The 26,002-nt window shown below is 38.5% G+C and overlaps 1 protein-coding gene across 1 annotated transcript in view; it reads right to left on the bottom strand.

Moving 5' to 3' along the window:
- LOC138428860 (phospholipid-transporting ATPase ABCA3-like) overlaps positions 1-18,567 on the bottom strand; it is a 248,510-nt gene extending 229,943 nt beyond the window's left edge. The window contains exons 1-2 of the mRNA XM_069569793.1: positions 18,493-18,567; positions 661-676 (exon numbers count right to left, since the gene is read on the bottom strand). Coding sequence (XP_069425894.1) covers positions 661-676; positions 18,493-18,567 — 91 coding nt within the window. The remainder of the gene's footprint in view (positions 1-660; positions 677-18,492) is intronic.
- Between the last annotated feature and the right edge of the window lie 7,435 nt (positions 18,568-26,002).

The following is a 26,002-nucleotide window of genomic DNA, read 5'->3' as shown; positions in this document are numbered from 1 at the left end:
GCACAATAAAGGACATAAATTGCAAGGGCCTAAGAGAAAAAGAGATTTGCGAAAAGTTGGCAAGAATACACAGAAGAACTATGTAAAAAAAAGGTCTCAATGACCTGGAAAACCACAATGGTGTGCTCACTCACTAAGAGTCAGACACCCTGAAATGTGAAGTCAAGTGGGTCTTAGGAAGAATTACTACAGCAAAGTTAGTGGAGATGATAGAATTACAGCTAAGCTAGTTCAAATTCTAAAAGATGATGCAGGTAAGTTCTGCACTCAATATGGCAGCAAGTTTGAAAAACTCAGCAGTGGCCACAGGATTGAAAAAGGTCAGTTTTCATTCCAATCCCAAAGAAAGGCAATGCCCAAGAATGCTCAAACTACCATACAATAATGCTGATGTTACATGCTTGCAAGGTAATGCTCAAACTCCTTCAAGCCAGGCTTCAACATTATGTGAGCAGAGAACTTCTAGAAGTACAAGCTGGATTTAGAAAAGGAAGAGAAATCAGAGATCAAATTGCCATCATTCACTGGATAATAGAAAAAGCAAAGGAATTCTAGAAAAAAATCTACTTCTGCTTCATTGACTACACCAAAGCCTTTGACTGTGTGGATCACAACAAACTGGAAAGTTCTTACAGGGGTGGGAATACTGGACCACCTTACCTGCCTCCTGAGAAACCTGTATGCAGGTCAAGAAGAAACCGTTAGAACCAAATATGGAACAATAGATTGGTTCAAAATTGGAAAAGCAGTAAATCAGGCTATAGAATGTCACTCTGTTTATTTAACTTATGCAGAGTACATCATACAAAATGTCAGGCTCAACGAAGCACAAGCTGGAATCAAGATTGCCAGGAGAAATATCAATAACTTCAGATATGCAGATGACACCACTCTTATGGCAGAAAATGAAGAGGAACTAAAGAGCTTCTTAATGAAGGTGAAAGAGGACAGTGAAAAAGTTGGCTTAAAACTCAGCATTCAAAGACTAAGTTCATGGCAACTGATCTCATCACTTCATGGCAAATAGATGGGGAAAGAGTGGAAACAGTGGCAGACTTTATTTTGGGGGGCTCCAAAATCACTGCAGATGGTGACTGCAGCCATGAAATTAAAAGATGCTTGCTCCTTGGAAGAAAAGCTATGACCAACCTAGACAGCATATTTAAAAGCAGAGACATTATTTTGCCAACAATGGTTCGTCTAGTCAAAGCTATGGTTTCTCCAGTAGTCATGTATGGATGTGAGAGTTGGACCATAAAGAAAGCTAAGCATCGAAGAATTGATGCTTTTGAACTGTGGTGTTGGAGAAGACTCATGAGAGTCCCTTGGACTGCAAGGAGATCAAAGCAGTCAATCCTAAAGGAAATCAACTGTGAATATTCATTGGAAGGACTGATGCTGAAGCTCCAATACTTTGGTCACCTGATGGGAAGAACTGACTCATTGGAAAAGGCCCTGGTGCTGGGAAAGATCGAAGGCAGGAGGAGAAGGGGACGACAGAGGACAAGTTGGTTGAATGGCATCACCGACTCCATGGACATGAGTCTGAGCAAACTCCGGGAGTTGGTGATAGAGATGCCCAGTGTGCAGCAGTGCATGGGGTTGCAAAGAGTCAGACATGACTGACCTAATGAACTGACTGACATCATGCAAAACTCCAGGCTGGATGGATCACAAGCTGGAACCAAGATTGCTGGGAGAAATACCAACAGTTTCAGATATGCAGATGATACCACTCTAATAGCCTAAAGCAAAGAGGAACTAAAGCCTCCTGAGAAAGGTGAAAGTGGAGAGTGAAAAAGCTGGCTTAAAACTCAACATTAAAAAACTATGATCTTGGCATCTGGTTCCATCACTTCATGGCAAATAGGTGGGGAAAAAGATTAAGCAGTGATAGATTTTATTTTGGGGGGGCTCCAAAATCACTGTGGATGGTGACTGCAGTCATGAAATTAAAAGACACTTTCTCCTTAGAAGGAAAGCTATGAAAAACTTACACAGCATATTAAAAAGCAGAGACATCACTTTGCTGACAAATGGCTATACACAGTCAAAGCTATGATTTTTCCAATAATCATGTAAGGATGTGAGAGTTGGAACATAAAGAAGACTGCGTGCTGAAGAATTGATGCTTTTGAACTGTGGTGCTGGAAAAGACTCTTGAGGGTCCCTAGGACTGAAAGGAGAACAAACCCAGTCAATCCTAAAGGAAATCAACCCTGGATTTTCACTGGAAGGACTGATGCTGAAGCTGAAGCTCCAATACTTTGGCCCCTAATGTGAAGTGCGGATTCACTGGAAAAGACCCTGATACTGGAAAGACTGAGAGCAGGAGGAAAAGGGGACAACAGAGGACGATATGGTTGGGTGGCATTACCACTTCAATGGACAGGAGTTCGAGCAAACTCGGGGAAATAGTGAAGGACAGGGAAGCCTGGCGTGCTGCAGTCTATGGGGTTGCAAAGAGTCAGTGGCAACTTAGCCACTGAACAACGTCAAAGTAAGAAAGATATTAAAGTCTTTGATAGCCTCTATATCAAGAAACATAAATAGAATATTAAGAAATAAGTTTTTAAAAATGTATATCCATGCCAACAAAGGTCCGTCTAGTCAAGGCTATGGTTTTTCCAGTGGTCATGTATGGAAGTGAGAGTTGGACTGTGAAGAAAGCTGAGCACCAAAGAATTGATGCTTTTGAACTGTGGTGTTGAAGAAGTCCCTTAGAATGCAAGGAGATCCAACCAGTCCATTCTGAAAGAGATCAACCCTGGGATTTCTTTGGAGGGAATGATGCTGAAGCTGAAACTCCAGTACTTTGGCCACCTTATGCGAAGAGTTGACTCATTGGAAAAGACTCTGATGCTGGGAGGGATTGGGGGCAGGAGGAGAAGGGGACAACAGAGGATGAGATGGCTGGATGGCATCACTGACTCAATGGATGTGAGTCTGAGTGAACTCCGGGAGTTGGTGATGGACAGGGAGGCCTGGCGTGCTGCAATTCATGGGGTCGCAAAGAGTCAGACACGACTGAGTGACTGAACTGAACTGATCCATGTTCAAGGATTTAAAGAAAGCCACATTGTGAAAATGTAAAAATTGACATATAGAGCCAATGCAACACTAATAAAATTCCAAATAGAATTTTTATGTAATGTTAGAAGCTGATTCTTAAACTTGTATAGAAATACAAGGGTGGGGGGCGGTCCTAAGATGGCAGAGAAATAGGACGGGAAGACCACTTTCTCCCTCACAAATTCCTCAAAAGAACATTTCAACGCTGAGCAAACTCCACAAAACAACTTCTGAAGGCTGGCAGAGGACATCAGGCAACCAGAAAAGCAGACCATTATCTTCAAAAACAGGTAGGAAAAATATAAAAGATGAAAAAGGAGACAAAGGAGGTGGGGAGGGAGCTCTGTCCAGGGAAGGGAAGCCTGTCCCGGGAAGGGGATTTTAAGAAGAGAGGTTTCCAAACACCAGGAAACACTCTCCCTGCCGAGTCTGTGGCGAGCCTTGGAAACACAGAGGGCAACATAACAGGAAGGAAAAATAAATAATTAAAACCAACAGATTACAAGCTCAACAGTAACTCCCCCAGCAGAAAAGCAGCACAGACGCCTGCATCCGCCATTGGGAAGTGGGGGCAGGGCAGGGAAGCACGGGAGGCGTGGGCTGCAGTGCTTTGTAAGAATCGGGCAGGAACGCCCCACGCGCAACCAGAACGATCTAACTTGGGCTAGCAAATCAGACTGTGGGATAGCTACCACGCGAAAAGCTCAAACATAAGACACCTCCAGGACCGAGCACAGAGCAAAGGACGGAACGGAAAAAGCCGGCTGCAGACCATCCCCCGCCGGGGACAGGCAGCCAGAGCTGTAAGGGCTGGAAAGGGGAAATTGCAGACCTGGAGAGACTTTACCTACCAAACTGCAAGCAGGCTTCTTTGCTAAGACTTCTGGGGGTGCTGGACAGTCACCATCTGCCTCACAAGGGGCGCCAGCAGTCCACCCAGAAAACTGAGCAGCAGAGGCAGAAAAGGCGACAAGTCGCAGTGACTGCACTCGCCAAACTCCTGAGCTACTCGGACCCGGGAAGGGCCCAAAATGCAGTCCCAACCGAATCTGTGCCTCTGAGAGCTACCTGAGTGCCGAACCTGAGTGGCTTAGACCAGGGAGGTGCATGCAGCCTAGGACCAGCCCCAGATGGTTCGTGGCTGAGCATTGCAGAGCCGGAGCGGGTTGTGCGCTTCGAGAAGGGACAGGTCCAGCGGGGCTGAGACACTGTGCGCACACGACAGTGCTATTTGTTTGCAGCATCCCCCCTTCCCCACAGAGCGACTGAACTAGTGAGCTTAAAAAACCAGCAAACAGAAGAAGTTAAACAGAGGAAACAGCCTTGGAAGTGACCCCACACTGCCCACAACATCAGAGAAGGGCCAATATATTTTTACTATTTTTAAAATCATTCCTTTTTATTTTTTTTCTAATTTTTTTAATTATTAAGTCTTCTATTTCTCCTCTAATTTTTATTCCTATAACCTACTATTACTTTTCAAAAAAAAAGACTCTTTTTTTTTTAAGGCAAACACCATATATAGTCTTTGGGTGGTTGGTGGTGGTGTTTTTTAATAATTCTTGTGGCTTTTTTTCCTTTTCTTTTCCTTTTTCCTTTTTCCATCTGCTTCTTTTCTTTAATATTGTATTTTTGAAAATCCAACCTCTACTCTAGATTTTTAATCTTTGCTTTTTGTTTTTTGTTGTCAATTTTGTACATTTAAAAACCCAAACTTCACTACCCAATTTTACCTGAGAGCGAGATTACTGGCTTGACCGCTCTCTCCTCCTTTGGACTCTCCTTTTTCTCCACCAGGTGGCCTCTGTCTCTTTCCTCCCCCATCTCTTCTCTATCCAACTCTGTGAATCTCTGTGTGTTCCAGACGGTGGAGAACACCTAAGGAACTGGTTACTGGCAGGATTTGTCTCTCTCCTTCTCATTCCTCACTCTTATCCTCCTGGCCACCTCCGTCTACTTCCTCCCTCTCCCCTTCCCTGTATAACTCCGTAAATACCTCTGAGGGGTCCAGACTATGGAGCGCACATAAGGAAGTGACTACTGGCTAGCTTGCTCTCTCCTCTTTTGATCTCACCGCATCTCATTCCAGTCACCTCTAACTACCCCCTCCCTCTTCTCTTCTCCTTGTAACTCAGTGAACCTCTCTGGGTGTCCCTCAATGTGGAGAAACTTTTCATCTTTAACCTAGATGTTTTATCATCGGTGCTGTATAGATGGAGAAGTCTAGAGGCTAGTGTAAAAATAAAACTGAAAACCAGAAGAAGGAGGCTTAAGTCCAAAGCCTGAAAACATCAGAGAACTCCTGAATTCAGGGAACATTAGGCAATAGGAGCTCATCAAATGCCTCCATACCTACACCGAAACCAAGCTCCACCCAAGGGCCAACAAGTTCCAAAACAAGACATACCACTCAAATTCTCCAGCAACACAGGAACACACCCCTGAGCTTCAATATAAAGGCAGCTCAAAGTTACTCCAAAACCTTTGACGTCTCATAACCCAATACTGGTCATTCCACTGCACTCCAGAGAGAAGAAACCCAGCTCCACCCACCAGAACTCCAACACAAGCCTCCCTAACCAGGAAACCTTGACAAGCCACTGATAAAACCCCACCCACAGTGAGGAAGCTCCATAATAAAGAGAACTCCACAAATTACCAGGATATAAAAAGGCCACCCCAAACGCAGCAATATAACCAAGATGAAGAGACAGAGGAATACTCAGCAGGTAAAGGAACAGGAGAGTTGCCCACCAAACCAAACAAAAGAGGAAGAGGTAGGGAATCTACCTGAGAAAGAATTCCGAATATTGATAGTGAAAATGATCCAAAATCTTGAAATCAAAATGGAATCACAGATAAATAGCCTGGAGACAAGGATTGAGACAATGCAAGAAAGGTTTAACAAGGACCTAGAAGAAATAAAAAAGAGTCAATATATAATGAATAATGCAATAAATGAGATCAGAAACACTCTGGAGGCAATAAATAGTAGAATAACGGAGGCAGAAGATAGGATTAGTGAAATAGAAGATAGAATGGTAGAAATAAATGAATCAGAGAGGAAAAAAGAAAAATGAATTAAAAGAAATGAGGACAATCTCAGAGACCTCCAGGACAATATGAAATGCTCCAACATTCGAATTATAGGAGTCCCAGAAGAAGAAGACAAAAAGAAAGACCATGAGAAAATACTTGAGGAGATAATAGTTGAAAACGTCCCTAAAATGGGGGAAGGAAATAATCACCCAAGTCCAAGAAACACAGAGAGTTCCAAATAGGATAAACCCAAGGTGAAACACCCCAAGACACATATTAATCAAATTAACAAAGATCAAACACAAAGAACAAATATTAAAAGCAGTAAGGGAAAAACAACAAATAACACACAAGAGGATTCCCATAAGGATAACAGCTGATCTTTCAATAGAAACTCTTCAGGCCAGGAGAGAATGGCAAGACATACTTAAAGTGATGAAAGAAAATAACCTACAGCCCAGATTACTGTACCCAGCAAGGATCTCATTCAAATACGAAGGAGAAATCAAAAGCTTTACAGACAAGCAAAAGCTGAGAGAATTCAGCACCACCAAACCAGCTCTCCAACAAATTCTAAAGGATATTCTCTAGACAGGAAACACAAAAAGGGTGTATAAACCTGAACCCAAAACAATAAAGTAAATGGTAACGGGATCATACTTATCAATAATTACCTTAAACGTAAATGGGTTGAATGCCCCAACCAAAAGGCAAAGACTGGCTGAATGGATACAAAAACAAGACCTCTCTATATGCTGCTTACAAGAGACCCACCTCAAAACAAGGGACACATACAGACTGAAAGTGAAGGACTGGAAAAAGATATACCACGCAAATAGAGACCAAAAGAAAGCAGGATTGGCAATACTCATATCCGATAAAATAGACTTTAAAACAAAGGCTGTGAAAAGAGACAAAGAAGGCAACTACATAATGATTAAAGGATCAATCCAAGAAGAAGATATAACAATTATAAATATATATGCACCCAATATAGGAGCACCACAATATGTAAGACAAATGCTAAGAAGTATGAAAGGGGAAATTAACAATAACACGATAATAGTGGGAGACCTTAATACCCCACTCACACCTATGGACAGATCAACTAAACAGAAAATTAACAAAGAAATGCAAACTTTAAATGATACAATAGACCAATTAGACCTAATTGATATCTATAGGACATTTCACCCCAAAACAATGAATTTCACCTTTTTCTCAAGTGCACACGGAAGCTTCTCCAGGATAGATCACATCCTGGGTCATAAATCTAAACCTGATAAATTCAAAAAAATCGAAATCATTCCAAGCATCTTTTCTGACCATAATGCATTAAGATTAGATCTCAATTACAGGAGAAAAACTATTAAAAATTCCGACATATGGAGGCTGAACAACACACTTCTGAATAACCAACAAATCAAAAAAGAAATCAAAATATGCATAGAAACTAATGAAAATGAAAACACAACAACCCAAAACCTGTGGGACACTATAAAAGCAGTGCTAAGAGGAAAGTTCATAGCAATACAGGCATACCTCAAGAAACAAGAAAAAAGTCAAATAAATAACCTAACTCTACACCTAAAGCAACGAGAAAAGGAAGAACTGGAGAACCCCAGAGTTAGTAGAAGGAAAGAAATCTTAAAAATTAGGGCAGAAATAAATGCAAAAGAAATAAAAGAGACCATAGAAAAAATCAACAAAGCCAAAAGCTGGTTCTTTGAAAGGATAAATAAAATTGACAAACCATTAGCCAGACTCATCAAGAAGCAAAGAGAGAAAAATCAAATCAATAAAATTAGAAATGAAAATGGAGAGATCACAACAGACAACACAGAAATACAAAGGATCATAAGAGACTATTATCAGCAATTATATGCCAATAAAATGGACAACGTGGAAGAAATGGACAAATTCTTAGAAAAGTACAATTTTCCAAAACTGAACCAGGAAGAAATAGAAAATCTTAACAGACCCATCACAAGCACGGAAATTGAAACTGTCATCAGAAATCTTCCAGCAAACAAAAGCCCAGGTCCAGACGGCTTCACAGCTGAATTCTACCAAAAATTTTGAGAAGAGCTAACACCTATCCTACTCAAACTCTTCCAGAAAATTGCAGAGGAAGGTAAACTTCCAAACTCATTCTATGAGGCCACCATCACCCTAATACCAAAACCTGACAAAGATGCCACAAAAAAAGAAAACTACAGGCCAATCTCACTGATGAACATAGATGCAAAAATCCTCAACAAAATTCTAGCAATCAGAATCCAACAACACATTAAGAAGATCATACACCATGACCAAGTGGGCTTTATCCCAGGGATGCAAGGATTCTTCAATATCCGCAAATCAATCAATGTAATTCACCACATTAACAAATTGAAAAATGAAAGCCATATGATTATCTCAATAGATGTAGAGAAGGCCTTTGGCAAAATTCAACATCCATTTATGATAAAAACTTTCCAGAAAGCAGGAATAGAAGGAACATACCTCAACATAATAAAAACTATATATGACAAACCCACAGCAAACATTATCCTCAATGGTGAAAAATTGAAAGCATTTCCCCTAAAGTCAGGAACAAGACAAGGGTGCCCACTTTCACTGCTACTATTCAACATAGTTCTGGAAGTTTTGGCCACAGCAGTCAGAGCAGAAAAAGAAATAAAAGGAATCCAAACTGGAAAAGAAGAAGTAAAACTTTCACTGTTTGCAGATGACATGATCCTCTACATGGAAAACCCTAAAGACTCCACCAGAAAATTACTAGAGCTAATCAATGAATATAGTAAAGTTGCAGGATATAAAATCAACACTCAGAAATCCCTTGCATTCCTATACACTAATAATGAGAAAGTAGAAAAAGAAATTAAGGAAACAATTCCATTTACCATTGCAACGAAAAGAATAAAATACTTAGGAATATATCTACCTAAAGAAACTAATGACCTATATATAGAAAACTATAAAACACTGGTGAAAGAAATCAAAGAGGACGCTAATAGATGGAGAAATATACCATTTTCATGGATTGGAAGAATCAATATAGTGAAAATGAGTATACTAGCCAAAGCAATTTACAAATTCAATGCAATCCCTATCAAGCTACCAGCCATATTTTTCACAGAACTAGAACAAATAATTTCAAGATTTGTACGGAAATACAAAAAATCTTGAATAGCCAAAGCAATCTTGAGAAAGAAGAATGGAACTGGAGGAATCAACTTGCCTGACTTCAGGCTCTACTACAAAGCCACAGTCATCAAGACAGTATGGTACTGGCACAAAGACAGAAATATAGATCAATGGAACAAAATAGAAACCCCAGAGATAAATCCACACACATATGGACACCTTATCTTTGACAAAGGAGGCAAGAATATACAATGGAGTAAAAAGACAATCTCTTTAACAAGTGGTGCTGGGAAAACTGGTCAACCACTTGTAAAAGAATGAAACTAGATCACTTTCTAACACTGTACACAAAAATAAACTCAAAATGGATTAAAGATCTAAATGTAAGACCAGAAACTATAAAACTCCTAGAGGAGAACATAGGCAAAACACTCTCTGACATAAATCACAGCAGGATCCTCTATGATCCACCTCTCAGAATTCTGGAAATAAAAGCAAAAATAAACAAATGGGATCTAATTAAAATTAAAAACTTTTGCACAACAAAGGAAAATATAAGCAAGGTGAAAAGACAGCCTTCTGAATGGGAGAAAATAATAGCAAATGAAGCAACTGACAAACAACTAATCTCAAACATATACAAGCAACTCCTGCAGCTCAATTCCAGAAAAATAAACAACCCAATAAAAAAATGGGCCAAAGAACTAAATAGACATTTCTCCAAAGAAGACATACGGATGGCTAACAAACACATGAAAAGATGCTCAACATCACTCATTATCAGAGAAATACAAATCAAAACCACAATGAGGTACCACTTCACACCAGTCAGAATGGCTGCGATCCAAAAATCTGCAAGCAATAAATGCTGGAGAGGGTGTGGAGAAAAGGGAACCCTCCTACACTGTTGGCGGGAATGCAAACTAGTACAGCCACTATGGAGAACAGTGTGAAGATTCCTTAAAAATTTGCAAATAGAAATGCCTTATGAGCCAGCAATCCCACCGCCGGGCATACACATTGAGGAAACCAGAATTGAAAGAGACACATGTACCCCAATGTTCATCACAGCACTGTTTATAATAGCCAGGACATGGAAACAACCTAGATGTCCATCAGCAGATGAATGGATAAGAAAGCTGTGGTACATATACACAATGAAGTATTACTCAGCCGTTAAAATGTATACATTTGAATCAGTTCTGATGAGATGGATGAAACTGGAGCCGATTATACAGAGTGAAGTAAGCCAGAAAGAAAAACACCAATACAGTATACTAACACATATATATGGAATTTAGAAAGATGGCAATGACGACCCTGTATGCAAAACAGCAAAAAAGACACAGATGTGTATAACAGACTTTTGGACTCAGAGGGAAAGGGAGAGGGTGGGATGATTTGGGAGAATGGCATTGAAACATGTATACTATCATTTAAGAATCGAATCGCCAGTCTATGTCCAATGTAGGATACAGCATGCTTGAGGCTGGTGCACGGGGATGACCCAGACAGATGTTATGGGGAGGAAGGTGGGAGGGGGGGGTTCATGTTTGGGAACCCATGTACACCCGTGGTGGATTCATGTCATTGTATGACAAAACCAATACAGTATTGTAAAGTAAAATAAAGTAAAAATAAAAATTAAAAAAAAAAGAAAAGAAATACAAGGGTGAAGAGCAAGGTGAGATGGCTTCCCCTACAGGTTATCAGAACATGATAAAATTATAGTGGTTAAGATAGAATCAGACTGACACTGGATATACAAATAGACCAATAGAACTCATAAATACATTCATGAATATACAGAACATTAATTTATGATAAAATTGGAAATACAGAGTAGTAGGTAAAGAGTGGTCTTTTCCATTAAAAAGTAAGTAGTCAAATGAATATCCAAATGGGAATAAATGAAATCTCATATCATTAAAAATAAAAGTTCCTTATATATTATAGATATCTATGCAAAACAAAAAAAATCCCCGAAATACCCATGTCAGGGAGGGTAAGTTTTCCAAACAGAACACAAAGAACAATAAACTCTAAGGATAAGATTGATATATTAGGCTTTTTAAAATTAAGAATTGCTATAGGTTGCCACCAGTGGTAAAGAACTGGCCTGCCAATGCATGAGACATAAGAGATGTAAGTTTGCTCTCTGGGTCAGAAAGATTCCCTGGAGGAGGGCATGGCAACCCAATCCAGTATTCCCAATCCAGTCCTAAATATTCACTGGAAGCACTGATGCTGAAGCCGAAACTCCAATATTTTGGCCACCTCATGTGAAGAACTGACTCATTGGAAAAGACCCTGATGTTGGGAAAGATTGAAGGCAGAAGGAGAAGGGGATGACAGAGGATGAGATTGTTGGATGGCATCACCGACTTGATGGACATGAGTTTGAACAAGCTCTGGGAGTTGGTGATGGACAGGAAAGCCTGGCATGCTGCAGTCCATAGGATCGCAAAGAGCTGGACAAGACTGGAGCAACTGAACTAAACTGAACTGATTCTTTTCCATTATTGTATATTATTGTATACCACAGCATACTGAATATATTTTCCTGAGCTATATGGTAGGTCCTTATTCATTATACATTCTGTATATACTAATTTGCATCTGCTAATCCCAAATTCCCAATCCTCCATCCTCCACCCTCCTCCCCCTTGGCAATGACAAGTCTGTTCTCTGTAAGTCTGTTTGGTCTCATAGATATATTTCTTTGTGTTGTGTTTTAGATTCCACATGTTATAGTATATGGTATTTGTCTTTCTCTCTCTGACTTACTTCTCTTAGTATGATAAGGTCTAAATTCACCCATGTTGCTTCAAATGATATTATTTCATTCTTTTTTAAGACTGAGTAATTTTGCCTTATATATGTATATATACAATATATACAATGACATATAGATAATGGCATATATATAATGTCATCTTCTTTACCCATACATACGTCAATGAACATTTAGTTTGTTTCCTCTTGGTTACTGTAAATAGTGCTACAATGAACATATGGGTGCGTGTGTCTTTGAATTATAGTTTTGTCTGGGTATATGCTACCAGGAGTGGAATTGCCTACCATATGGAAACTCTGTTTTTAGTTTTTTCAGGAACCTCCATACTGTTTTCCATACTGTCTGAACCAATTTACATTTCTACCAACAGTGTTAGAGAGTTTCTTTTTGTTCACAACCTCACCAATACTTATTATTTGTAGACTATTAAATAATGTCCACTCTGACAATTGTGAGATGATAACTTATTACCATTTTGATTTGCATTTCTCTAATAATTAGCAATGTTTTGAGCATCTTTTCATGGGTTTTAGGCCATTTGTATGTTTTTCTTGGAGAAATGTCTATTTAGATCTTCTCCCCATTTTTTGATTGACTTTTGATTGTTTGTTGTTGAGTTCTATGAGCTATTAGTATGTTTTGGATTAAGGCTTTGTCAGTTGCATTATTGCAAACATTTCCTCCCAGCCTTTACATTTTGTTTAAGATTTCCTTTGCTATACAAAAATTTATAAGTTTGATTAGGTTCCATTTGTTTATTTTTGCTTTTATTTTTATTGCCTTGGGAGACTGATCTGAGAAAATATTGGTATACTTTATGTCACTTGCCTACATTCTCTTCTAGGAATTTTATGGTGTCCTCTTACATTTAAGTTTTTAAGTCATTTTGAGTTTATTTTTGTGCATAGTGTGAGGATGTTTTGTTAACTTCTTTGATTTACGTGTGGCTGTTCAGCTTTTCCAGCACCACTTGCTGAAGACAATGTCTTTTCCTCATTGTATATTCTACCTCATTTGTCAAGGATTAATCATCCATAGGTGTGTGAGTTTATTTCTCTCTATTCTGTTCTAGTGATTCATAGTCTATGTTTTGGTGAATAGCATGCTGTTTTCATTATTTTAGCTTTGCGCTATTGTCTGATGACTGGAAGGGTTATGCCTCCTGCTTTGTTCTTTTCCCTCAAGATTGCATTGGTAATTCTCAGTCTATTATGTTTCCACGTAAATTTTAAAATAATTTGTTCTAGTTCTGTGGATAATTTGATAGGATCACATTAAATCCATAGATTGCTTTGGGTAGTATGCCATTTTAAATTCTTCAAATCCAAGAGTGTGGGATATCTTTCCCTTTCTTTGAATTATCTTCTGTTTCCTTTATTAATGCTTCATCAGCATATAAATCTTTCACCTCCTTGGTCAGTATTTTTTATGTGATTTTAAGGGAATTGTTTATTTGCACTTGCTTTTCCTAACTTTTTGGAGAATTTTTGCATATGTATTCATTAAGTATAATATATTGGCCTGTAATTTTCTTTTATGCTAGTGTCTTTATCAGGTTTTGCTATCAGGGTGATGGTGTCTTCATAGAATGTCTTTGAAAGCATTCCTTCCTCTTCAGTCTTTTGGAAGAGTTCAAGAATGATTGGTATAAGTACTTCTTTGTATGTCTGGTAGAATTCTCCTGAAAGACATCTGACCCCTGACTTTGTTTGGAGGGAGCTTTTTTTAAGAGAACTATTTTATTTCTAGAGATTAATCTGTTGAAGTTATCAATTTCTTTTATTGATTTCATTTTTGTGGGTTGTATGTTTCTTAAAAGTTGTCCATTTCTTCTAGGCTGTAAAATTTGTTTCTTGTATAATTGCTCATAAAATTCTCTTATGGTTTTCCATAATTCTGTGGCATCAGTTGTTATTTCTCCTCTTTCATTTCTTATTTTGTTTATTTGGATCTTTTCTCTTTCCTTCTTGATGAGCCTGGACAGAGGTTTGTCAACATTGTTTACTCTTCAAAGAACCAGCTCTTGATTTTATTGACTGTTTTTTTAATCTCCATTTTATTTTTTTCCTCTCTAATTTTATTATCTCCTTCCTTCTGCTGACTTTACATTTTATTTGTTCTTTTTCTAATTATTTAAGGTGGTGAGTTCAGTTCAGTTCAGTTCAGTTGTTCAGTCATGTCCGACTCTTTGCTACCCCATGAATCGCAGCACACCAGGCCTCCCTGTTCATCACCAACTCCAGGAGTTCACTCAGACTCACGTCCATCGAGTCAGTGATGCCATCCAGCCATCTCATCCTCTGTCGTCCCCTTCTCCTCCTGCCCCCAATCCCTCCCAGCATCAGAGTCTTTTCCAATGAGTCAACTCTTCACATGAGGTGGCCAAAGTACTGGAGTTTCAGCTTTAGCATCATTCCTTCCAAAGAAATCCCAGGGCTGATCTCCTTCAGAATGGACTGGTTGGATCTCTTTGCAGTCCAAGGGACTCTCAAGAGTCTTCTCCAACACCACAGTTCAAAAGCATCAATTCTTCGGCGCTCAGCCTTCTTCATAGTCCAACTCTCAGATCCATACACGACCACTGGAAAAACCATAGCCTTGACTACACAGACCTTTGTTGGCAAAGTAATGTCTCTGATTTTTAATATGTTGTGTGGGTTGGTCATAACTTTCCTTCCAAGGAGTAAGCATCTTTTAATTTCATGGCTGCAGTCACCATCTGCAGTGATTTTGGAGCCCAAAAGATAAAGTCTGACACTGTTTCCACTGTTTCCCCGTCTATTTCCCATGAAGTGATGGGACCGGATGCCATGATCTTCGTTTTCTGAATGTTGAGCTTTAAGCCAACTTTTTCACTCTCCACTTTCACTTTCATCAAGAGGCTTTTGAGTTCCTCTTCACTTTCTTCCATAAGGGTGGTGTCATCTGCATATCTGAGGTTACTGATATTTCTCCCAGCAATCTTGATTCCAGCTTGTGTTTCTTCCAGCCCAGCATTTCTCATGATGTACTCCGCATAGAAGTTAAATAAGCAGGGTAACAATATACAGCCTTGACGTACTCCTTTTCCTATTTGGAAGCAGTCTGTTGTTCCATGACCAGTTCTAACTGTTGCTTCCTGACCTGCATACAGGTTTCTCAAGAGGCAGGTCAGGTGGTCTGGTATTCCCATCTCTTTCAGAATTTTCCACAGTTTTTTGGGATCCACACAGTCAAAGACTTTGGCATAGTTAATAAATAGGAAATAGACGTTTTTCTGGAATTCTCTTGCTTTTTCGATGATTCAGTGGATGTTAGCAATTGGATCTCTGTTTCCTCTGCCTTTTCTAAAACCAGCTTGAACATCTGGAAGTTCATGGTTCATGTATTGCTGAAGCCTGGCTTAGAGAATTTTGAGCATTACTTTACTAGCATGAGATGAGTGCAATTGTGTGGTAGTTAGTGGATTGGAATGAAAACTGACCTTTTCCAGTCCTGTGGCCACTGCTGAGTTTTCCAAATTTGCTGGCATATTATCTTCAGTTTCCTTTTTTTAAAATATAAATTTAATTGGAGGTTAATTACTTTACAACATTGTATTGGTTTTGGCATACATCAACATGAATCCTCCACAGGTGTACACATGTTCCCCATCCTGAACCCCCCTCCCTCCTCCCTCCCTGTACCATTCCTCTGGGTCGTCTCAGTGCACCAGCCCCAAGCATCCAGTATCATGCATGAAACCTGGACTGGCTATTCGTTTCATATATGATATTATACATGTTTCAATGCCATTCTCCCAGATCACCCCACCCTCTCCCTCTCCCACAGAGTCCAAAAGACTGTTCTATATAGCTTTGTCTCTTTTGTTGTCTCGCATACAGGGTTATTGTTACCATCTTTCTAAATTCTATATATATGCATTAGTATACTGTATTGGTTTTTTTCTTTCTGGCTTGCTTCACTCTGTGTAGTAGGCTCCAGTTTCATCCACTTCATTAGAACTGATTCAAATGTATTCTTTTTAATGGCTGAGTTATATTCCATTTTGTATATGTACCACAGCTTTCTTATCCATTCATCTGATGATGGACATCTAGGTTGCTTCCATGTCCTGGCTGTTATACACAATGCTGCGATGAACATTGGGGTACACGTGTTTCATGGTTATCAGCATATAGATCTTTCACCTCCTTGGTCAGTATTTTTTATGTGATTTTAAGGGAACTGTTTATTTGCACTTGCTTTTCCTAACTTTTTGGAGAATTTTTGCATATGTATTCATCAAATATAATATATTGGCCTATAATTTTCTTTTATGCTAGTGTCTTTATCAGGTTTTGCTATCAGGGTGATGGTGTCTTCATAGAATGTCTTTGAAAGCATTCCTTCCTCTTCAATCTTTTGGAAGAGTTCAGGAATGATTGGTTTAAGTACTTCGTTGTATGTCTGGTAGAATTCTCCTGAAAGACATGTGACCCCTGAATTTTGTTTGTAGGGAGCTTTTCTTTAAGAGTACTATTTTACTTCTAGAGATTGATCTGTTGAAGTTATCAATTTCTTTTATTGATTTCATTTTGGTGGGTTGCTTTTTTTTTTTTTTTTTTTTGGATGTAATGTCCTATAGATATCAAGACTAACTATTCTGTTGTATCATTTCAAATCTTTGGTGCCTTTTGGATCTGTCCATTGATATGAGTGAGGTGTTAAAGTGAAGTGAATTTGCTCAGTCCTGTCCGACTCTTTGCGACCCCATGGACTGTAGCTTACCAGGCTTCTCCGTCCATAGGATTTTCCAGGCAAGAATATTGGAGTGGGTTACCATTTCCTTCTCCAGGGGATCTTCCTGACCCAGGGATCGAATCCAGGTCTCCCGCATTGGAGGCAGGCGCTTTAACCTCTGAGCCCCTACTATTATTGCATTCTCATCAATTTCTTACTTCATGTCTGTTTTATGTATTTGGGTGCTTCTACATTAAGTGCACATATGTTGACAAGTGTAATATCCTCCCCTTGTATGAATCCTTTTACCATTATTTAGTGTCCTTCTTTTTCTTTCTGTCACTTGTTTTAAAGTTCATTTTGTCTGATTATGAGTATTGCAAACCCTGCTTTCTTGCCATTTCCATGAATATCTTTTTTCCATCCCCTTACTTTCAATCTAGGTGTGTCCTTTGCCCCAAAGTGGGTCTCTTGTGGGCAGCATATTTTAGTCTCTTGTTGTTGTTGTTGTTTTTTTTTTTCTATCCAATCTTCCACTCTGTGTCTTTTGATTGGAGCATTTAGTCCACTGACTTTTAAGGTATGATAGATATGTATTTGTTGTATTTACTGGGTTTCCGTTGTAGCTCAGTCTGTAAAGAGTCTGATTGCAATGCAGGAGACCTGGGTTCGATCCTGGGTCAGGAAGATCCCCTGGAGAAGGAAATGGCAAGCCACCCCAGTATTCTTGCATGGAGTATCCTGTGGAGAGAGGAGTCTGGCAGGCTACAGTCTATGGGGGTCACAAGAGTCATACATGACTGAGTGACTAAGCACACAGCAGCATGTATTTATAACTATTTTAAGCCTCGTTTTCCCATTGGCTTTATATTTCTTCTTATATCTTTCTTTTTTGTTTTTCTTTTTATGCTTTGGTGATTTTCTTTTGTTATTAGGCTTACATTCTCTTCTTTTTAGTTTTTATGAATTTATTGTATGCTTTTGATTTGTGGTTAAGGGAAGTATATTAAACCTTTCCTACATCTACTTGCTTTAGACTGGTAGTCACATAGGCTCAAAGATATTCTAGGGACAAAACAATCTACATTTTCTTACTCTCTTCCCCCACATTTTATGATTTTGATATCATCTTTTACATCTTCATGTCCATCCTTTTGCTGTTCCTGTGGTTATTTTTGTTCATTATTGCTTCTATAGAAATGTTTTTATTTTTAAATCTATATACTGGCTTATTTCAGGGCTTCCCTGGTAGTTCAGATGGTAAAGAATCTGCCTGGGTTCAGTCCTTGGATTAGGAAGACCTCCTGGAGAAGGAAATGGTAACTCGCTCCAGTATTCTTGCCTGGAGAATTCCATGGACAGAGAAGCCTGGCAGGCTATATCTATGGGGTTGCAAAGAGTCAGACACAACTGAGCAACTAACACTTTCACTATGTACTGGCTTATTTAAGTGATTTGCTTTCCAATTATGATTTCCTATTTCCTATAGATTCTTATTTCTTTTTGATTTAGAGAAGACTAAATAAAAACTAAAGCTTCCTTCTTTAGGTTTAGGAAGCTTTCAGCCATAATTTTTCAAATATATTTTCAATCCTCTTTTTCTTTTTCTTCTGTGGCTCCTATTATGTGTAGATTGGCACGCTATATACTATCCCATAAGTCTCTTGTAATGTTATCATTCTTTTCAAAATTTGACTTTTTGTCTGTTGTTCTGACTGTCTGATTTCCAATACTGTATCTTCCAGATCACTTATGCATTCTTCTGCATTATTCATTCTGCTATTCATTGCTTTTAGCTCAGCTTTCATCTTGGCGAATGGTTCTCTAATTTTTCTTGTTTCCTTTTTATAGTTCCTATTTCCTTTTTATAGTAATCTGCATTTCTATCAATAATTTTTTTAATTTCTTCAGAATTTTTATTATCTCCTTTTTAACTCAGTGTCTATTAGACTAGAGAGGTCTATTGTTTTAAAGAGGTCTATTGTTCTTCCTTTCAGAGGAGTTATCTTGGTCTTTTAATTGGGAGTGGTTCCTCTGCCTCTTCATTTTACTTATACTTCTCCTGCTTAATGAGTTTAGGAGGAACAATTATCTACTGTGGTTTTAGAGGGCTGTTTTTATGTAGGAGTGTCCCTCTGCATAACCTGTGTGGATTTAACCATTTTTGGTGTGAGAATTATTTTTTAGTGTAGCTGTCTGCCACCTCTTACTTCAGTGTGTGCTGGCCATTATCTTCCTGATAGAAAGTGTGACTGACATTGTGGTGACTAGAGCCTACACTGGATACTGATCAGGTCATCTTCTTTTACTCTGTTGTTGTCACTGCCCTGTCAAGGCTGGTTCTGTTCCCTAGTTGTTGGAGTAGACATGCCCAGATTCATTTCTGAGCTGTTTCTTCAGTATGAGGTATGCTGGATTAGGGCTCTCCCACTAGGATAGAACAACTGAGTATTCTGCCAGCGCCGTTCACTGGATGAGTATACTCTGCTGTGTCACCTGTCACCCATTGTGTGGGCTCACAAAATGCACTGTTTCTGGCACTGCCCTTGGCCCCATCTCAGCCTTGAGAATGCTAGCAATCAGCCCTGGTGTCCCTCACGTGTTGTTTCCACAAGGCCATCAATGCAGATATGCTGAAGGCAGGTTCTAAGACCGCAGTAGTCATGCACCTAGACCTGCTTGTGGGAGCTATGCAGCCAGTCCAGACTCTATCCTGACCCTGCCCCCATATGTATGTGCCCACAAATACACAGCTGCTAAGGCCAGACCTGTCCTGTCCACAGGAACACCCATTGTCCACTCAGATGTCCTACATATGCTGAATTTACAAACTGGGGGTGGGCAGATAAGTAAATCTGAGATTTGCACAGCTGTGGGAAGAGATTTCAGACTTGCTTCCTAGGTCCCACTGCCCCTGCAGCTCAGCTGTGGTTTCAGCCTTGCCTCTGCAGTGGATAAACCACTGAAGTCTGTTCCCAGAGCCCACCAAGGAGGTGGCTGGGGTGTGGGAGCCCAGAGCCCATAAAGACCAGGGCCAGCACATGGAGAAAGAAGCTGCATTGGCAACCCTACCCCTTCCTTCAAGCACCACTTAACAATGGCTTGTTGACCAGGCTTCTATAGTAGGCCCAGACTTCTTCAAACACCCTTGGTTGCTGCCTTACCACACTCCAGCCCCTTTTGGCTGTCTCTGTGCAACCAATAGAAAGCCTTTCCCTGGGTCTGTCCTCTAAACACCAAGTTCAGCACCCAGCCCTTGTCTGTACCATGGACATGTATCTCAAGCTGAAGAGTTCAGGACAATGGCACAGCCCACCTGTTCAGGTCTCTCTCTGCTCCGCCCACCTACCAAAAGCTGGTTCTTGTGCTCTTCTCTGAGACTCTGATGCTCCCTTTCTGTCCCAGCTGATCTCCGCACCAGTGAGGGCGCTTCCCTTGGTATGAGAATCTTTCCTGTTTTTCAGCCCCCTATGGGGCACAGGTCCTTCATTGCTATATGTGGGCTTTCTCTAGTTGTGGTGAGCAGGGGCTACTTTCTAGTTGTAATGTGTAAGCTTCTCTTGTTGCAGTGGCTCCTCTTATTGTGGAGCATGGGCTCGAGGGCACATGGACTTCAGTAGTTGCAGTGCATGAACTTAGTAGTTGTGGCTTGAAGGCTCTAGGGTGTGTGGGCTGAGTAGTTGTGGCACACAGGCCTAGCTGCCCCACAGGAAATTATATCTTCCCAAACCAGGGATCAAACCCATGTTGCCTGCATTGGCAGGCAAATTCTTAACCACTGGACCACCAGGGAAGTCCAGTAGAAGTATTTTTAATGTATGTGTGGCATGAGGGCATGTATCTCCATGTCCTTCTACTCCATGGTCTTGATTGGAGCCCCTAGTAAGGTGTTTTTCTTAAGTTTTAATTCTTCAGTATAGCAGTAAAAACTGAATGTGGAAGTTTTCCAAATAAAGACTTTTACGTCTCTCTTCTTATAGTCATTAGGTTATTTTGCTAAGGAGTTAGTTCAACTGAAAATAAAAGAATGTATCAGAAATCATCAGGAAAGTTTCTCATCTTCCTTTAAGTTAGCAGTTTATAAGGAGACATGTATTAAGCTATGCCACCATGTACCTTCAGCTCACCAGATCTCTATTCCAGTCTTCAGCAACACTCTCTCATGATGGCCTCAATATGACTGAATGACAATGTGTCTTAAACTTTTTCACTGATGGACCCATAATAGGAAAGCATAAGAAGTAGCAACCTGTTCTCTGTCCTCTACCTCCACAAACAGGGGTACTTGACAGGTAACCTAAACCAGCCCATCATAAGCACTAAAGTTCTTTAGAGAGTCATGGTTTATATTTTTTAAGTTGATGGGAATTTTGCATTAAGTTACATAAACATAACACTTTAATTTTTAAAGATGGTCACTTAGATGACAAAGTATCTACCCTTCCCTCCCATCTCAAAACCCTTGAAATGAAAAAAAATGTATAATTTTAAAAACATATAACATGATCAATACATGAACACACATATGTCAAAGCATGAGACAAGACTGGAGGGATTCTTATCAAATTTCTGACAGTATTTTTAACTGTGGGGTCAATGAAGAGAAATTGGGTGCAGAGTAACGAGAGTGTAAGGACATAAGAATTGAATAAGTTTTCTGTAATTCTACACTGTTTTAATTTTCTCTCTAAATACAATCCTATATCACACTTAGGTAATATATTTTACAAAATGTAAAATCAGTGGCCTCAAGTAAAGTTTATGCATCCAGGAAAGAACTACCAAATTTATTGTGAGGCTTTGTGTCCTTTTGACATACTCAGGAACTTACCTTAATTTAAGAAGTACAATCAGAGACAAAGATTTCGAATTATATAACTTGTCATCTAATTCTAAACAGTATATTTTGTTTAGGTGTGTTTGATTTTTTTTACAAAGTTCATAACATTATATTTGAGATTAATGTACAAGTTATAAGGGTCACTGAAACATGCCTTCTCTACAGCAAATTAATAATTATTCTACAAAAATATTTTAAACATCGCAATTTCTAACCTGTAAGGTTGGCATTTAAATCATTTTTCACTTTCTCAGTAATATTTTTTGCCACATCACTTCCAGAAGGCACATAAACCAATTCAAATTCCTTTTTCTTATTAGTGAGGAAAGTGGGAAGTTCATTCAAGGGAAGAGACCGGAAAAAAGTAGCTTGTATAAGTTCCCTTGTGGAATGTTTGCGCAGAAGCAAAATCAATGTACAGAACAGCACTGTCATGGAAATTTCCACAATTAAAGAAGCCATCTTCCGTTTCTACAAGAGAAACAAAATTATACTAATTAAATTTAGAGTATTATATGTGTGTACGTGTGTAGTTACACTTGTGTACATACATGTATACAATACATATATATATATATCATTCAACTTCATTCTACAAAATGAATGGTTCTCTGGATTGCCTTTTTCACCCTTTTCTCATTATACTATTGATTTTATTGGTTTGCCCTATTGATACTCTTCAGATTTAGAAATCTACCTTCAGTCATGGAACGAAAGAGGAAAAATACCCATAAACTGAAATGAAATGAAGGAATTATTAAAATTTTTCTTTTCAAATTCATTAGCCTTTACAGCCATTTCTCAAAGATACCTCCACTTACCTTTAATATGAAATTTTTCCAGAGGAGGACGGCAAACTGGTTAAGCCACAAGGTATCCATTTTACCACAAAGAATGAAAGTTCAATACTAAAAAAAGAAGAAATTTTTAAAATTTAGATTACCTGCCAAAATGTTAAGTTTAGTTAAGTAAAATGATTACTTCACTGTTCTACTCTTTTCATCAACCTTGAAAGATAATCTTTTAAAAAGCTTGAAATAAATACTTATCTGTTCTTTTTTTATATTAATTCATTAAATTCATATCTAATGATCTTCTAACAAGTATGAAAATATTTGACAATAGAGATGCCAACATCAGTAAGTTGCAACTCCATGTTCACAAAGAAAAATGTAAACTGCAAATGCAAAATATTAGTTATTAAAAGGAGGGAGGAATGAACTGAAAGGGTAGCTTTGCTATGCATACACTATTACATATAAAATAGATAGCTAGTGGAAAGCTGCTGTATAGCACAAGGAGCTCAGCTTGGTGCTCTGTAATGACCTAGAGGGGTGGGATGGGAGGGTGAGTTTGGAGGGAGGTTCAAAAGGTAGGGGATACACACACACACACACACACACACACACACATTATACATATAGCTGATTCACTTTGTTGTATAGCAGAAACTAACACTACATTGTAAATCAATAATACTCCAACTAAAAAAAACAAAATATCTATTATTATTTTGATAGATTCTGAGAGAAATTCTCACAAAATATAATGTTGTTGAATATTTACTGCTTGTTTAATACATTTTCTGTGCCTTGTTCTATATTAAGCATTAAGTATATTTAAACAGTCATAATTTTTTCCTCATGGTGTAGATAGTAGGGCATAGTAACTAAAAATCTGAGATCAGAAGTTAGGGTTCTTGAGTTCAAATCCTAGCTTTGATCAAAATTATTAACCTATGTCTGCTTATCACAAATAAAATCAGAAAAATTATAGTACTTATAAGGTTTTTCCCTTGGTGCCATTTGCTACCAGGGCAGGGGTAACTAAAAGGCTATGAACTTTTAATTATCATAAAATATGCATAATATAAAATTTACCATTTTTAGATGTACACTTCAATGGCAGCAATCACATTCACACTGTTGTACAACCATCATAACCTAGTATTTAATAATCTTTAGTCCTTCATATAAGTGGAAACCCTTACCTGTGATAGTGACCTTTGTGACTGACTTATTTCACTTAGCATAAAATGTCTTCAAAGTTCATCCATATTGCAGTATGTCAGAATTTCCTTCCTATGCAGTAATTTTAACAGCCTCATTGGACTATCAAAGTCAGAATTGACTTCAAGAAAAATAAAGACGTGTTGTGTGTTACATTAACACTAAGAGGTGTTTTAAGTTCCCTCACTTTGAGTGAACCAAAAAGAGTAGCCAGGGGATATAAAGACCAAAACCAGAACTGGTACTTCTGAACTTTCAGTGGCAGGCAAAAAAGGAAGTGAGTGATTTCTGGCCAGAAGGCAAAAAATGAGTGCCTCAGAGAAACTGAAGGTACTGTGGAGAGAGAGGAACAGGAGGAGCTCAGACTTGATCAGAGATTAAGTGATTCTGATCCTAGTTACTGTGCCAATCACTTTGATTACTGAACCATACAGACTCTGCCCAGGTCCCAGAAGGATCTAAAGAGAACAAGAGAATCTTTTAAAACTTCTTTGACATTGCAACCACAGGCCACAGAAGTGGTTTGGAATTTGTGGCTTAAACCTAACCAAGAAGGGTTGCCAGATAAAAGAGAGGATGTCCAGTTAAATTTGAATTTCAGATAAATAAGACTTTTATTGTTTGGGGTATACTTATACTAAAACGTTATTCATACTTTATCTAAAAATCAAATTTAATTGAGTATTCTGTATTTTACTTGTTAAGTCTGCCAACTCTAAAACCAGGTCAGTTGCTTACTAAACAGAAGTACTGAGATTTTCCATGGAACTTTAAATAGGACCTGGATTCTCATAGTTTAATATACAAAATATCCAGAATACAATACAAAATTATACAGCTCACAATAAAATACAAAATCTCATTTTGCATAGGAAAAGATAATAAATGGATACCAGTGATGGCATGGCATAGATGTTTCAATTATCTGAAAAAGACTTTAAAGCAGCTACCATTAAAATATTCAAGACAGCAGCTGCAGACTTGAAACAACATTTAAAATAGAAAAAAGCATCAGGAAACAAATGAAAGATATAAAGAAAAATCAAAGACAAATTTTAGAACCCAAAGTAATCAAAATAAAACACTCACTGGATAAACTCAATGGCAGAATGAAGATGACAGAGGAAAGACTCAGTGAACTTGAAGATAGATTACTAGAAATTATCCAGTATGAAGAAAATGGCAGGAAGTGGGGGTTAGAAAAAATTAATAGAGCCTCAGACATACATGAAATAACAAAAATAAAGCCTAGCATATTACTCATCAGAATCTCAGAAGACAGAAAAGTGTGATGTTGAAAAAATATTTAAAGATATAATGGTTGAAAAGTTCCAAATGTGATACAAAGTGACATTACAAGAAGTTGAGCAAACCTTAAACAAGATAAACCAAAGAAATTTATGTCTAGATACATCATACTCAAATGATTAAAACTGAAACAAAAACTCTTTTAAAAATGACAGAGGAAAACCACCTTATATCTCCTAATGTCTCCTTGTGTCTATAAGGAGACATAAATTTGAAAAACAGCAGATTGCCATCAGAAACTGGGGGAACCAGTAGGAAAAAACCAACATTTTTTAAGTTCTAAAGAAAAAAACCTTTTAACCTGGAATTGAATATTCAGCAAAGAAATCCTTCAGAAACACAAGTCTGAAATAGACATTCACAGAAGAAGGAAAACTGAAATATTCCACTGATAGCTGGTCTAATCTACTAAGCTCTTCGGAGAGAAGAGAAATGATAACGAGGAAACTTGTAACATAAGAAATGAAAAAAAAAAAGCAACAGAAATGGTAAGCTTCTGGACAAAAAAAAAATATTATTCTTGTCTTCTTGCATTCTTTAGAAGGATATAATATGAGCTAATGAAGTTTACAATAAATTAAAATGTAATATGAGAAAAATATAGTATAAGGGGGAAAAGAGTAAAAAGGACCTATGTGCTGTGCTGTGCTCAGTTGCCAAATTGTGTTGGACTCTTTGTGATCCCATGGACTATGTAGCCTGCCAGGCTCCTCTATCCATGGGATTTTCCAGGCAGTGATAACAGAGTGGGACCTATATGATAATTAGATTTCTGTATTTCAATTGAAGTGCTAAAATGTTAGTTCTAAATAGAGTATGGGTTAAGATTATATTTTGTAATTCCTAGTGCAACAATTATGCTTCCCTGGTGGCTCAGAGGGTAAAGTGTCTGCCTACAATGCAGGAGACCCGGATTCAATCCCTGGGTTGGGAAGATCCCCTGGAGAAGGGAATGGCAACCCACTCCAGTACTCTTGCGTGGAAAATCCCATGGACTGAGAAGCCTGGTAGGCTACAGTCCATGGGGTTGCAAAGAGTCGAACACAACTGAGCGATTTTCATTCATTTCAGTGCAACAATTAAAAA

Source organism: Ovis canadensis, chromosome 24, assembly GCF_042477335.2.
Source record: "Ovis canadensis isolate MfBH-ARS-UI-01 breed Bighorn chromosome 24, ARS-UI_OviCan_v2, whole genome shotgun sequence".
Taxonomy (NCBI): Eukaryota; Metazoa; Chordata; class Mammalia; order Artiodactyla; family Bovidae; genus Ovis; species Ovis canadensis.
Note: the sequence above shows the minus strand (reverse complement) of the source record. Positions and strands in the feature narration are given on the sequence as shown.